Raw genomic sequence first — 15,964 nt, forward strand, 5'->3', positions numbered from 1 at the left:
CAATGGCCTTCCTGACTGAGCTGGCTGAGGTTTATTTATTTATTGTATTTGTATACCGCCCCATAGCCGAAGCTCTCTGGGCGGTTTACAGTAACTAAAAACATTAAAAACTGTGTTGGAGGAACCTAGGACTTCAACATCTATGCCAAGGCTGCTTCAGGGCCAAGTCAGGATCTTGTGGCAACCATGGGACTGTCCCAGATAGTTACCACAACACAGAGCAGGGTATACCCTGGATTTAGTCTTTGCTCCTAGTGGGGACAGGGGTGGTCTGGCTATGGGGGGGAGTTGTAACTCCACTGTCATGGTTAGACTACTTCCTAGACTTTTGGTGGCAGCCGAACCCCACAAATGTGGGGGACCAATTCAAATGGTCCATCCACAGAGAGTAATTGAACCTGGCAGATTCCTCAATGCTCTGGGGAATTTCCCAGAGGATAGAATTTGTGATCCTGTTGAGGCCCTGGTCTTGTTGTGGGATGGGGGGGGGATGAAGAGAGCTATTGACATGATCATTCCCAAGGATCCTCTCTGATGCTACAGGGCTCACAGTGCACCTTCGTTTACTGAGGAGTTGCAGACAATGAAGCAGCCTGGGATACAACTGGAGCACAGATGACAGAAAACTCGCTTTGAAGCTGACTGAACACTTGTTAGGTCACACCATTCTGCCAACCAAGTGGCAGTGAAGGCAGCAAAGAATTACTTTACTGCCAGCATCACATCCTCAATGTACCATCTAGCAGAGTTATTTTGGGTTGTCTGGAAGCTAACCATACCAGAAGTGGTGGATGGCCCTCTGGAGCACTCAGTAGCATGCTGTGAGCAGTTTGCATGGCACTTTGAGGATAAAGTCATGCAGCTATAGCGCCTTAGATGCCCCAGTTTTTGCAAGTCCAGTTGAAGTGTCCAATGCTGCACCTTTCCATATTTTACAGAATCTGATTCAGTTTATTTGCCCTGATGATGTGGACAGGACTCTTGCAGTGATGTGACCAGCTTCTTGCTCCCTGTCCATCCTGGCTGGTGAAAGCCAGTTGGTGGGTGGGGGCTGACTGAGCTGGCCCAGGGTGTGATGTGGTGCCTGCTGCCCTTAAACAAGTAGAAGTGTATTCATTCCTGAAGAAGCCCACCCTGGACTATGTGGTTTACAATAACTATTAGCCCATCACAAATACCCCCTTTTTGAGCAAGAGTGGTGGCAAAACAGTTGCAGGAGTTCCTGGAGGATACAGACTGTCTAGATCAGTTTCAGTCTGGGTTCAGGTGTGGGTTGGAGACTGAATCAGCCTTTGTCATTCCGATGGACATGCATCACGAGTGAGATAGGGGAAATGCATCTCTTCTCCTGCTCTTGATCTTTCTGTAACTTAAGGATGTAATTGACCATGGTATCCTCCTTGATAGGCTTTGTGGGATGCTTACTGTGGGCACTGTTTTACAGTGGTTCTGTTGCCACCTGCAGGGTCATGTTCAGAAAATAGCATTGGGGGACTGTATCTCAGTCCCATAGTCTTATGCTATGGTGTGCCTTAGGCACAAATGTGTCTCCAACGCTGTTTAACATCTGTATGATGAAGTTGTTTGGAGCAGTCATTAGGAGCTTTGGGGCAAAGTGTTTCTCCATATCATCTGAGTCAGGAGAGGCTGTGATCTGTTCATATCAGAACAATACAAAAGTAATCACAGATAATACAACTCAGTTTTAAATTACTCTTGAAACAAAAACATATTCAAAGAAGAAATGCACTTAGTGTTTTAAAGAGAGACATGTAAGTTGCTTTACTCTTCACTGTGCTTTTTCTGTTCATGTGACCAAAGTGAAGATCAAGTGAGTAAATCTTCAGGCTGTGGAGTACCTGTTTGTGAGAACATAGCCTTCAGAAGTAATATTTTTACCATTCTTCTTAGTTTCTCCACCCCCAGCACCCATCTCTGTGGCGCTGAGTGCCTCTTCTTTTCCTGCTTTCATCACCACAGATACTGTTGTGTTGGCATTTTCAAGCAGTCAGTTGTTATAGTTACTTGCTTAATTGCAAATAGAACTCAGTGGCTGAGGGTAGTCAGAGCTCTCTTGCCCTTCAAATTCGCCAAGCTGCTTTGACAGGAAAAAATGAAGTGTGTGTGTATCTGCATCTTTTATATCCTTCTTCTAAAGAAGTGCAGCAAGGGGCATACTTCAAGTCAGTTTCAATACACTTTATAAAACATGGAAAAATAAGTCTGAATTTCTGAAAAGAGGATCAAAATGTAATGTACTATTTTACATTCAAATAACACTAAAATTTGTCATCTGTAATGGTGTGAAAGAGCACCAGAGCTGGCAAAGACTGAGCACACACAGACTCTTCTAAAGTTGTCACAGCTCATACTGAGTGTCAAAACAAGGTACCCCCTCCCAAATGTATGGGAAAGAGTTAGGCAGCCCCATTCCAGTGAGAACACCTAATTGCTGATATAATGTAAAATAAAGCAAATAGTTTAGTTTTCATTAATCGTTTTGCTATAAAGTGGGGGATGGGATACCTATGAGCCTCTAGATCAGCCTTTCCCAACCAGTATGCCTCCAGATGTTGTTGGACCACAATTCCCATCTTTCCTGACCATTGGCAATGCTGGCTGAGGCTGATGGGAGTTGTGGTCCAACAACATCTGGAGGCACACTGGTTGGGAAAGGCTGCTCTAGATGTTGTTGGACTCCAGCTCCCATCAGCCCCAGCCAGCATGGCCAATGGTCAGGAATGATGGGAGTTGTAGTCCAACAACATGTAGAGGGCCACAGGTTCCTCACCTTGCTGTAAAGAGCACATGACCCAGCTTGAGGTCCTCCAAGGTGGCAACAAGGAAGTGTAAACCTTGTCCATTCATTTGGGAAAACATCTGCACATACAAATCTGGATAAGGTACACTGTAGAGGAAGAAAGATGGGTGTAATTTGGGTGCCCCTTGATGGGGGACACTACTGCAGATACTGTTGACCCAGGGTCTTCAATGGAGATAATTATGTCCTGTACATAATCACCTTTCCCCCCCTCTCCTCAGGATAAAGCCACCAAGTAGCTCTCCATACAAGTTAATGTACACCATTATTTTAAATGGAAAGTGTTCAGAGTTGAATCCTCTTGACTGGGACAATACACCTACCCCATTAGGCATAAGAGGCCTGTTGTGTGTATGGAGTGGAGGTTTCACTTGGAGCCTTTTCCATTTTACCTAAAACTGATGAGGAATGCATGGAGTATGCTTTGGGCAGTGCAGGGTAGAACACCCCTTTATCCGATATGGGGTGAGAGAGAATTATTTCTTGATCCCAAATTAGATATCAGTTCCTAAGAACATCTCATACACACAATTCTTCTAACACAGAGTGCTCCTAATAGCAAAGAGTGCAATCTATACATAATGGAGGGCAGATGTGGGCATAACTGGAGGATATTGCTTTGGATATCTAATGTCAAGAAAGCCGCTCTAGTAGGCATGGACTATTTCATCCAACCCAGATACCATAGCTCTGCATTGCTTCTATATCTATATTTACTGATGACTTGTAAATATAAGATAAATAAAAAGTTAAATAAAGGGTAAGTATATGCTTCTCTATGTGGGGTCAAAGAGAAATGCTAGTAAATCTTCTATCTGAACACAAGAATACCAATATTTGACAACGAAGCCACCAAAAGCTCATGCTTGTCAGAATCTTCAACCTTTGTGAGACTCCCAGTCTTTCAGTACAGGTATCCCGATTTGTTGGTGTATAGCATTTGACAACCAGGACGTCAGAAACATTTGCCTATCAGAAACTCCTTCATGGAAGAACACACAGGTACTAAACAACAGAGAGAATATTAAAATTATATAACTACCAATGTGTTCTCTGTCTAGGGCAGGGGTAACTAGCATGGTGCCCTCCAGATATTGTTGGACTACAACTCCCATCTGCCTAATCAAGCATAGCCAATTGGAAGGAATACAGTAGGGCCCCACTCATACGGCAGATTATGTTACGGACCCCCGCTGTAAAGTGGAACTCATTGAATAGAATGGCACGTGATGCCCAAAAACCACCGTAAAGGCAGAACAAGCGCCGGTATTAGTGGGGCTTTAGTTTAATTGCATCTAATTGAGACCGATATATTAGTGAAGCACTGTAAAGCGAAGCGCCGTAAAGCGGGGCCCTACTGTAATGCAAGTTGTAGCCAACAACATCTGAGGGGCACCACATCAGCATACCCCTAGGGTATGAGCAGCATACAACAAGAAAAAGGCAACCATCCCACCACCAAATGCAAAAAATACTTTACCATCCCCATGATTTTTTCTGAGACTGAAAAAATCTTAGCCAGAACTGAGAAGTTACTCCATTGATTATCTGCTATGTATGTATGTAGCAGGTTAGAGAAATTATTTGTCAGGAAAAAAGGTGGCAACTCAAACACAAAGATTTAACTATTACATTATTTCTGCACTGGTGTTCCCCAAGTAGTACTTTATGGAGAGAGAGAGTGGCATTCTGTAGTTATTAAAAAGTACTCCTTTAACAACTGCAGAATGTCACCGTCTCCTCACTAACACAATCAATCAGTCAATCTCTCTCTCCATGAACCTCATGTATGTGAAAGAAATCAAGACTTTGAAAAAGAAAATTACAAGTTCCTAGTTTCCTGCCATTTTTTTAAAAGGTACAAGTATATTCACTTAAGGCATTTATATATAAAACCAGAGTGCCCTCTACAATTAGTTATATGAACAAATAAAGAGACAGCACCAGAACCTTGATTAAATTCTGTGCTCAGTCTTGGAAATATGAACAATACCTGATCATGTGCAGATTGCCTCACAAGTAAATAACCTCAATCCGCATCAATGCAATCAGAGAGAATGATGGGCATTGTGGCACCACAATTCAGACCAAGAACAATGTTTAGAAGTGAACCCATGTTATTTTGTTAAACATTTTTGTGTGCCTTGATGATCCACAGCAATGTGCCAGGCAACCATGAGGACAGACTTTGATTCACCAGAGTGAGTGTAATGAAGCCCTCTGATGATCGTGACATGTCCCCCAGCCTTCCTTGGAGCTGCAGGAGTAGGCAGGGATCATCACAGCATGTGTGCTCCATTCCAACCTCCTTTCCAGTTTCAAGGTTGGCTACCCTTTCCAGCTTCAAACAGAGGGGACAGGAGACTGTCCTTCATCTAGCAAAGAGGTGCAGTGCATGGTCAGCAACAAAGGGAGGGTCAGGGTCTTCACAGACACATTGTTTGGCTTAGCTACCATTGTCAACCAAACTCATGAACATCTGAATTAGTGACTGACGCTTGGTATCCTGGACATGTAAGTAGGAGTATTTCAAAGCCTATTTGGATATACAGAGTTCAGAGATGTTCCACTTCCACATCTCAATCCCACTCACATTTCTGTTTTCAATGTGCTGTCAAACCTGAGGGGGAAAAAACTGTTAAAGGGCTAACTATCAAAAATAGTATCCTATCATACTATGATAACTATTTGAGTAGCTATCTGAGTAGGAGATTCTGATGGACAAGAATTTCTGACAATCAGAAAGAGCATCCCATCAAATGTTAATATCTGTACCTTTGGGTAACATACTCTAAAGGCCAGACAAGACAAGACAAGACATAGGAGCTCCGCAATTGTATCTCTCACCTTTTTTTAAATTACTTTTAAAATCAGTTGGGGGGAGGAGTTAAGTCAGGTGTTGAGGGGACAGGGTTTAATCTTCCTGCTCATCATTTTGCTGTCTATATTTGATGATATTTGCCTCATTAGGTCTGCTGTTGAAAGAAATTAAAACAGAGAGGATATGCAGTTATGGATCTCCAATTACTCATCTAGTTTGTCCCTTACAGGTAGCGAGAGTTCCTAAAGGCCTGGCCTTCAAGAACACCATTCCATCAAACGTTGGGATATATGTATCTCTGTTTTCAGGTAGAAGATTCCAGTGAGCAAACTTCTGATTACCTAGCCATCAAGAATACCATGTTTTGATAGTACCTATGTACCTGTGTTTTCAGACAGGAAAAACAGATGGGCAAGAGTTTCTGATGTCCTGGTTGTCAAAACAAACACCCCAACAAATCTGGGGTGTTTACAGTCAGGAAATATTCTGCATTTGCTACATCTGGATTTGAGAAGGTGATGCCTTTCTTGGTGAACCTGATTGATAAAGATAGCTATTTCCCCAAAATGGTTTTAAAAAAACAAAAAACACCTAATTTAACTACACAAGAACCAGCTATGGAAAGAGATGGTTTTCCAGGTAGAAGAGCAAACTGCAAATAAGTCTGAAGAAAACATACCTTGTCTAATTTTGTTTTGTTGCCCACTGAATACTTTTGTCTAATCTGTCTAAATCTTATCTACTGGGTCTGCTTGGACAAAACACATTCTGTTTGGGACAGTGAAGGAGGTGCAGGTGATATCAAGTACAGATTGCAAATAAATACTAGTTTCTGGTGCTTGGTACAACAAGGGGGAAGCCAATGTTGTGGGTGAAAAATTTAGGAAGGAAGAATGACTTTGTTACATTGATATTCCACCTCTCCTCCAAGAAGCAAAGAACACCCCTGTGAAGTATGTTAGGCTGAGAGATAGTGAATGGCCCAAGTCACCCAGTGAGCTTCCTGGCTACGTAGGTTTTGAGCCAGATCTATCCACACCGCATTGGCTCTCATGCAGTAGTGTAATAACAAATTCAGAAGTGCAGAATCCCTTCATTATAATGCCATGCCCCCTCATAGCTACGTCCCCTCATTCACTTGCTTGCTCTCCGTCATCATCTCCACACTCCTCAGTCCTTCCCATGTGCGCCTTCTCCCAGAACAACAAATTCCATAGGAGCCAATCAGCATGCAAGAGGAGTGTGTTAGAGTATTTTAGCTTCTGAGAAGAGTCTTCTCAGTGGCTGGCTCTCCTCCTTTCACTCTGATTGGCTCCAATCAGCAGGAAAGGACAAGAAACCATGTAAGAAGACTCTTCTCAGTGGCTAACACACTCCACTTTCATGCTGATTGGCTCATAGGAAGCTGGAGACATAGAGACACTTCTCCCAAAAAAGTAAGGGGTCAAAGAGCCCCCGAGACCCTGGACCACTACACCCCTGCTCTCATGACTCAAAAAATCCTACTAGTAAGGCAATCTCACACATTTACATTGTTTCCTGGCCCTTCATCCACCTACTTCCCTTTCAGATATGTGATGTGACATACTTTACGGACTGCTCATTAATAACTAACTGACTGAATAACTTGCCTGACAAACTATACACCCATTTAGCCACTGGAAGAAGACAAACTCATGAGACCAGTAAATATATTGGTTCACAACCACATTCCCTGACAGCAATACATTGAGCACGAGTGTGAAGGGGGCCTATACACATACATATATCTGCATGGAGGACTCTTCCATACAAATGGGAACCCTAATTGGCCAGGATTCCTGTGCATGTGAAGGAGACCTATGGGCATTTATCTGTACACATGCAAGTCCCCTTCACACCAGCATCAATGCCCAGCCACTAGAGGATGTAACTAACAGGTGTAGCTCACTACCCTCTTCATCTCATTACTGAACATGGGGAGAGGAGAACTTAATAGTTGTGACAACTGGCACCTGAATGTATGAGCAGCCTCCACTGAAAAGCATTGCATGTGAAGTGATGTTAAAAGTTCTAGTCTTTGATCTACCAGTCATCAAAGCACAAGCATGTATTGTAGGAACCAGCCTTCCTTAATCTTCTGCTGCTGGTGGTGTTTAATGGCGAATGAAGGCTTGATAAGGCCCTATTATCGCCACCTCCTGTCAACCTCGTGTAACAGTTCATTCACAACCTTTCACAAAGCTTAGTGTCTTTACCAAACTCTTCTTACCTCCAGAGGTTGTAAACTCCAACTCATATCATCCCTAACCCTTGGCCATGCTTGGGTGGGGCTGATGTGAGTTGGAGTCCAACAACATCTGAAGGGCGCCAGGTTGAGGAAGGCAGGAATTATTTCTAACAAAAGGAAGTTTAAGCAGAAGCTGTGCTGAGATGGTGGAAAGGTGAGTGGAATGGGAGTTTGTGTGCCAGAGAGTGAGAATAGGGGGAAAGATTTTCGGGAATGACCTACTCACATGCCAGATGGCGAAGAAGATGAGGGCGGCGCATAGTACCAAGGAGAGCATGTAGCAGAAGGCAGCAAACGTGAAGGCCATGGCGGGAGAAGGAACTGGCGCGCACGCACTCAGCTTGGGAAGGCAGGCACCTCCTCAGGGACTCCAAGCGCTAAGAGGTTTCTCTCCAGTGAAAGAGAGAACCGCACAAACTCGCTTCGGGAAGCACCCCCTCAGGTCCACAAGAAGAGTACAGCTGTTGAAACCCCTCGGGAAGGCCATCCGCGCGCTCTCCCGGGAAGGCGAGGAGCGCGAGCGTCTCGCCAAAAGTCAAAAACAAACTTGGGTCAAAGTGGGCTGAAAGCGGCAGTCATCCGAGATGAATAAAAGACGTCAGAAAAGGAGATTCAGGGCATACCAGGGACCCCAAACCCAAGTTCCCGCACACGGGAAAGTGCCATCGAAAAGGATTTCACGGCGCCCATAAAATAAAGAATCTGGGTAGAAAGGGAGCGGGCACTGTGGCGAAACCCTCACTTGATCCAGGCTTTCAGCTTCAAGAATGTGCTTCCCTGTCTCGTGAAGGGGGTCTGTAGTGAAGGAACAACGCGCCTAGAGCTCCCTCTACGTCCCCTTCAGCAGGAGTTTCTTTGTTCTTCAGACTTGCTGCGAAGGGTTCAGTGGCATCCGCGCCTCCTTCCCCATTGTCGCCTTCTCCGTGGCCGTGCGAAGGATGGGAAAAAGGCTTCGCCTTCGCTCATTCAGCAGCAGCGGCTGCTTGCTTTGAAGGGGAAAATAAAGGAAGTCGTCCACCTCCTGCTGCTTGATACAAGGATCTGGCTCTCGCTCTCTTTCCTGTGCAAGTCTGCAGCTCCTGGCTCACACCTCCAGCTGCACAAACTAGCCGGCGAGGAGGGGATGTTGTGTGGACTCCTTCCGCATTACCACACGTAACACTCTTCGTCCGTTGCCTTCCCCCTCCAACTTGTGCACATTCTCCCGAGTTCTCAGAAGCCCAGAGGAAACTGCGTGTCTCCTATAAGATCACTGATGTAAGTCCTCTTTTTCGTCCCCTCTCGGTGCCACGCTACTTATCTATGTCACACTGACCTCGTGGAGGGTCCTGCTAACTTCAGGGTCGTGCCCAGCAGTGCATTTGCAAATTCAGAAGTGCAGGGTCATTTCATGATAGTCATAGCCACGTCCCCTCCTATCTTTCTTCTTCTTCTTCTTTTTTGCTGCTGGGTTGAGGTCTTTGCTAATGTCTTCTCCCACAACAGACATCCCTAGGAGCCAATAAGCATGAAAGAGGAGTGTGTTAGCTAGTGAGGAGAGTATTCTCAGTGGCTGATTCACATCCTGCAGACTATTACCCGACTTCACTACAATGCAGACACAGTTATTCTTTAAAACCTTTTCCTCTAAGCCCGTTCCTCAGTTTGAATACACATTGAGTAGCAACACATACTTTGATTGAATTGGTTAACCACTGTTCCATCTGTGGTAGCCACATTTCCTGTCCTACCTCCAATTCCTGGTCTTAATCTGATCTTCAACCTATCTGTGACCACATCCCCTCACTCTGGCCTGTTTTGGGCACAGGCAAGCCAGGAACTAATCAGACTCTAGCTGTAGCCTGTTGCAAAGCTAGATTCCAGGCCTGACTAGACCAGGTTTTCCACTCCAGCTCTATATCTGCTAAGGATTCTCCTTTTTAACTTAAAGATTATTTTATTTATTCATTCATTCATTCACTCATTTTATTTTTAGGTAAGAAACTTCTATGCCACTTCTCAAGAATAAAATTCTTGCTAAGGTGCTTCACATAAAATGCAACATGTCTTAAACCCACACACACTAAAACAATCCCATTTTATTAGAACTAGCAGCCCAACATAAAAAATACAGCATAATACAATCACCAAGATGTGGTGAACAGACCAATCCCCAGTCACCGTTAGTTTCTGTAAGCCAAGGTTTAAAATACAGTTTTTAAGGCCTCATTAAATTATACCTCAGAACATGTCTAGTATCCTCCTGAGTACAGAATTATTTAGCAACTAATTCTTTTTTTTTACAATAATTTTTATTCAAATTTTCATAAAACATACAAAACAAAATCATAAAACATTCAAAGACAAAAAACAAAACAAAACAAAAATGATTAAACAAAAAAATAAAATGTTGACTTCCCATTTGTCACAGATCAAATCAGTTATAGGTCTACAATATATAACAATCCTGTCTCTTAAATTATATTATAAAATCACTTTCCTCCAGTAGTTATCTTAATTAATCATCAAATCTCATAAACATTACTTTATTCTTTCCACAAAAAGTCAAAGAGAGGTTTCAATTCTTTAAGAAATATATCTATCAATTTTTCTCCAAATAAACATGTCGATTAATCCATCTCGTTAATAATAATAATAATCTTATTGTCATAACCATAGTCCAAATAAACATATCGATTAATCCATCTCATCAAAATCTGTTAGGTCCAATAATTTCAATAGCCATTATTCCATTATCCCTATTAATTCCATCTTCCATCTTCAATAATCCTGTTAAGTCCAGTAATTTCAGTGTCCAATCTTCCATTATCAGTATTCCATAATAATCTTGCTGTCATAGCCATAGTCATATAATAAGAGTCTGATGGGAATTTCCTCTCTCCCAAATATTTTCTTGCCATCAATTCTGAATAAGTTGCTGAAATATTGTTGTAAAGTCATATCTCTGTTCTTCTTTTTTACAAAATGCACTGGTTCATCTCTTGAGAGTTTTTCCATTGTCACATGGCTGCTGTTAGTTCCATAGATTTTCTCTATATCAAGCTCCATCACGTCATTCCAGTCCACAAGATTATCCAAGCCATTGATAACTTTATCTCTAATATCTTCATTAATTTCTTCAGAGATAACGTTAAATTCCAAACAGTAGATTTTATTTCTAATATCCATAAACTCCAGAACTTTTTCCAATTCCACATTTGTTCCAATCTCCAGGGCTTGTATCTTCCCTTTATTTTTTCTTTTCTCATCTCTGATCTCATTCTCCTCTCTCACAGGATCCCCTATTTCTTTAAGCTCCTGCGTCATTTTGCTCAGTTCAATTTTCAGCTCCTTACTGCCCTGTCGCAGGGTTTGTTTCGTTATCTCAATCTCATCCATTATTTTCTGAAACATAATTACTTCCAGATTCTCAGCCACTTTCTTGATTGCCATTTTTTTAAAACCACGAAAACAAAGCAAAACAAAAATAAAGAAGAACCACTTCTTATTTCAGCAACAATTGGGTTAATATTCCAGGCTTGATGACATCACAGTATAAACAGAACAGCCTGCCTTATCTCTCTATGTTCAAGAATACAAAACAAATTTAGTTCCCAGCATCAAAACAGTTAGCGGCGTCGTGAAGAAGCAGATTCGTCAAAATAAAATAGACCAAAAAGAGAATAGTCCCAGACAATATAATGTTCCTCGGAATAGAAATCCCTCTTCTGTGTATATCTTTAGAATGCACTTCCAGGACAGCTTTTTGCAATACAGACAGAGATAAGCTGTTAATTTCGTGAATAACAGAGAAGAGTTATAACTCACCCAGAAGCTCTTTAAAGCTGATTAAATTGACAAATCTCTTGTTGCTGCAACAATTTAAACCAAGTAAAAAAAATAGTAGAAAGAAGGGTGCTTGCCTGTTAGTCTGTTTTCTCTTTGAAGAAAAGATAAACGTATCGCATTAAACAGATAGAGCTTGTTCGGAAGTCCGTCCGGCATTGCTGGCTGGACCTTTTCTCATAAATTAATGAAATCCAGTCCTCCCAACAAAAACAGGCTTTTGAGGTTGATCTCTACGTTTCTCCCTGCCCGGGAGAAATTTCATCAGTCAAAAAAAAAAGTGTTCTGACTGATTTATATCTGAATAAGCTTCTTTTGAGGCGGGAGCCCGTCTCAAAAGCAGGCACAAGCGAAGTCACCCTTCCCGGAAGTCTTTAGCAACTAATTCTTAACAACTATAGAGAAATCACGTTCAGCAATAATGTAATGAGGTCTAATTTGTGACAGTCCAAATAGGTATAGTTTTCCTCGATAAAAGGTATGGTAGCAAATAATACAATTTTCAATTCTTGTAAGGAAGTTTTATTTTTAGTCAGCATGCATTTTTTGTCTCATGGGGATGACAGTTTATTTGAATCCAGTGCCAAGGGCAAAAAATTAATAAATTAGTCTGGAATTACTTGCTAGAAGCAGTGCTATTAATGATAATTCAATTCAACACATTAACTAGGTTTCATTAACTGGAGCAAAGCAACTGCAGATTACAATGGGCTTCACAGTTATGCTGGAATGTGATAAATACACTTGTGTTATTTGGTCTGTTCGTCCTTTTACATCTGAAAGCCCTTTCCTCTTGCAAATTATTTATCAATAAAAGTGCATTTTAGGACTTCAAAACAATACATCTTTGAAGAAACAGTCACTATCATTTGTACAGTATTGTGTTCCATTTCCTCCAACACCTGAATATTTATCAACCACATTAATATGGATAGGAAAAAAACAGCAGATGGTTTGTGGATAATCTATGAAAAACATTCTGTTCTGTAGCAAATCTACAATAAGAAAGCACAGGACATGGATGAAACGTTTACAGCTCTGTAGTGCAAATCGATTCTTGAAATACATTTGCTATTCTTTTTTTGTTTCATTTCTAAACACTACAATTTATTTGCAACAGTACATAATTCCTAAGCATTGGTTGTATCAACAGCTACTTCCACATAATCACAAACCTTATGTTAAACTAAGGCAATGATGTTATTGCAAGGTTGTAGGCTGATCTAGCCCAAATGTTGAGATACAAGAAGCATCTGCCTGCCATTTCCATGGTTTATGCCAGGGATATGCAGGTACATATGGTATACTTGTGATATCTAAACTGATATTTGTTGGACCACCACTTTCATTGTCCAAGCTGAAACTCACCACCAGAAAATTCATTTCCAGTTCATTTTCAGGAATAATTAGAGTATGGCTATTACATATAAATCCCTAAAGGGGGGGTATTATTAGGAGTATCATCTTCTCATCTATGAGAGTATCGTCTTCTCATCTATGGTCTGAAGGCAAAAGAGGCCACCACCATGCTGAAGCTAAGCTGGTCTGGGTTTGATCAGTGCCTGGAAGGGAGACCACATGGGAACCACGTGACTCTGCCTGCCCACTACATTTATTACCTGAGGCCTTATTTCATGTTCATCTTCCTTCAGAGGCATTAGTGGCTAGGACATGTGACAGGGTCTTCTTGGTAGTGTCTGAGTTATAAAACTCCCTCACTTGGGAAGCCCAGTTGGCTTCCTCACTGTTTGCCTTCCTATGGGCAGTGGAGGCATCACCAGGTATTTGCCTTATTTTAATTAGTCTCCTACAATTATGTTTTTTAGTACCATTGCTTCTCTTTTTATTTTTATTTACTTGCTTGCTTGCAGTATTTATAAAGGAGTTCTAAGGATGGCTTACAAGAAGAAATAAAACCATTTAAAATTCAGCAGCAGCAACAATAAAAGTATAAATTCAGCATAGAAACAGTCACAGAAAGGAAAAACAGCTGAAAGCTAAGACAGATCTGCAAAATAAAAAGGTCTTTTTCTGACTCCAAGGTAGGTGCCACGTAGCAGTGGTCCACAGGGCAGCACTGGCAGGGCAGCATTGTGTACCTGGCTTCCCAAACCTGCACGTCACTGCCACTTACTGAGAAAAAGAGAGGGGCAGAAGAGCTGTGGAGAGCTCAGCATGGTGCAAGCATGGTGGTAGGAGCATTGGATTGGCTCTGCCATCACGCCTGCACTGTGCTGAGTTCCCCATGCCTCACCTGCCTCCTCTCAGTAAGTGGCAGCAACACTCGGCATCAGGCTGCCCTGCCACTTGCTGTTGGTGCCAGGCAAGTCTCTCTGGAGATAGCTTTTGACATCAGGGCCTCCACTGGAGGGCTGTAGAAAGTGGAGTCCGTCAAGGATCGGTATTGGGACCTGTACTTTTCAACTTGTTCATTAATGACCTAGAATTAGGAGTGAGCAGTGAAGTGGCCAAGTTTGCTGACGACACTAAATTGTTCAGGGTTGTTAAAACAAAAAGGGATTGCGAAGAGCTCCAAAAAGACCTCTCCAAACTGAGTGAATGGGCGGAAAAATGGCAAATGCAATTCAATATAAACAAGTGTAAAATTATGCATATTGGAGCAAAAAATCTTAATTTCACATATACGCTCATGGGGTCTGAACTGGCAGTGACCGACCAGGAGAGAGACCTCGGGGTTGTAGTGGACAGCACGATGAAAATGTCGACCCAGTGTGCGGCAGCTGTGAAAAAGGCAAATGCCATGCTAGCAATAATTAGGAAAGGTATTGAAAATAAAACAGCCGATATCATAATGCCGTTGTATAAATCTATGGTGCGGCTGCATTTGGAATACTGTGTACAGTTCTGGTCGCCTCATCTCAAAAAGGATATTCTAGAGTTGGAAAAGGTTCAGAAGAGGGCAACCAGAATGATCAAGGGGATGGAGCGACTCCCTTACGAGGAAAGGTTGCAGCATTTGGCGCTTTTTAGTGTAGAGAAAAGGCGGGTCAGAGGAGACATGATAGAAGTGTATAAAATTATGCATGGCATTGAGAAAGTGGATAGAGAAAAGTTCTTCTCCCTCTCTCATAATACTAGAACTCGTGGACATTCAAAGAAGCTGAATGTTGGAAGATTCAGGACAGACAAAAGGAAGTACTTCTTTACTCAGCGCATAGTTAAACTATGGAATTTGCTCCCACAAGATGCAGTAATGGCCACCAGCTTGGATGGCTTTAAAAGAAGATTAGACAAATTCATGGAGGACAGGGCTATCAATGGCTACTAGCCATGATGGCTGTGCTGTGCCACCCTAGTCAGAGGCAGCATGCTTCTGAAAACCAGTTGCCGGAAGCCTCAGGAGGGGAGAGTGTTCTTGCACTCGGGTCCTGCTTGCGGGCTTCCCCCAGGCACCTGGTTGGCCACTGTGAGAACAGGATGCTGGACTAGATGGGCCACTGGCCTGATCCAGGAGGCTCTTCTTATGTTCTTATGTTGTTATGTTCACTACTGAAAACGCCCTCTTTCCTGTAACCATCCACCACATCTCAGTCACTGAAGAAGATCTCAAAGTCTTGGTGGGTTGATATGGTCCTTCAGGTACCTGGTCCCAAGCCATGAAGTACCTTACAGGTCAAAACCAGCACCTTGAACTGGCCCTGGAAATGGGCCAGTGAAGATGGCAAAGAACTGTCATGATGTGATCATATCTCCCATCCCAATTAGCAGCCTCGCAGCCATAATCTGAACCAATTGAAGTTTCTGGACCATTTTCAAAGGAAGCCCCACATACAACACAGTGCCGTCGTCCAAAAAGGAAGTCACTAGGATTGAAGCAAAGCTATCTCTCTTCAGATAGAGTTGGATATCTCTGTTATTAATTGTATAGTTGCATGCACCCCATATCTAAAACCCAGTTACTGAATTGCAGCAGTCAGGAGGTCAGCCCACACCTCCCTCCTCTATCACAGTGGCATGAAGAGTAAGATGCTGGAGGCCCTCAGTCACTACTTTTGAACTCCTGGCGCCTTACTCCTCTACCTGTGTTTTATCCATGCATAATACACTCCCTGACAATCAGTGTGAAGGGGACAGCAGCAACCAAATCGGGCAATTACACAATTGAGTTGTTTGGCCTGGTAGCCTATGTCACTCCCAGATCTCATACTGTTATAACCTTGCTTCCAGTTATCCGAGGAATAAGCCAGTGTTGCAGTTCAAATCTAAA

The 15,964-nt window shown here is 42.5% G+C and overlaps 1 protein-coding gene across 3 annotated transcripts in view; it reads right to left on the reverse strand.

Moving 5' to 3' along the window:
• CNIH3 (cornichon family AMPA receptor auxiliary protein 3) overlaps positions 1–9,332 on the reverse strand; it is a 114,512-nt gene extending 105,180 nt beyond the window's left edge. For all 3 annotated transcript variants that reach the window (XM_061626428.1, XM_061626432.1, XM_061626433.1), the window contains exon 1: positions 8,138–9,332. In XM_061626428.1, the coding sequence (XP_061482412.1) occupies positions 8,138–8,218 (81 nt within the window). In that variant the 5' untranslated portion in view covers positions 8,219–9,332. The remainder of the gene's footprint in view (positions 1–8,137) is intronic.
• Between the last annotated feature and the right edge of the window lie 6,632 nt (positions 9,333–15,964).

The sequence above is a fragment of the Rhineura floridana genome, chromosome 4, assembly GCF_030035675.1.
Source record: "Rhineura floridana isolate rRhiFlo1 chromosome 4, rRhiFlo1.hap2, whole genome shotgun sequence".
In the NCBI taxonomy this organism is placed as follows: domain Eukaryota; kingdom Metazoa; phylum Chordata; class Lepidosauria; order Squamata; family Rhineuridae; genus Rhineura; species Rhineura floridana.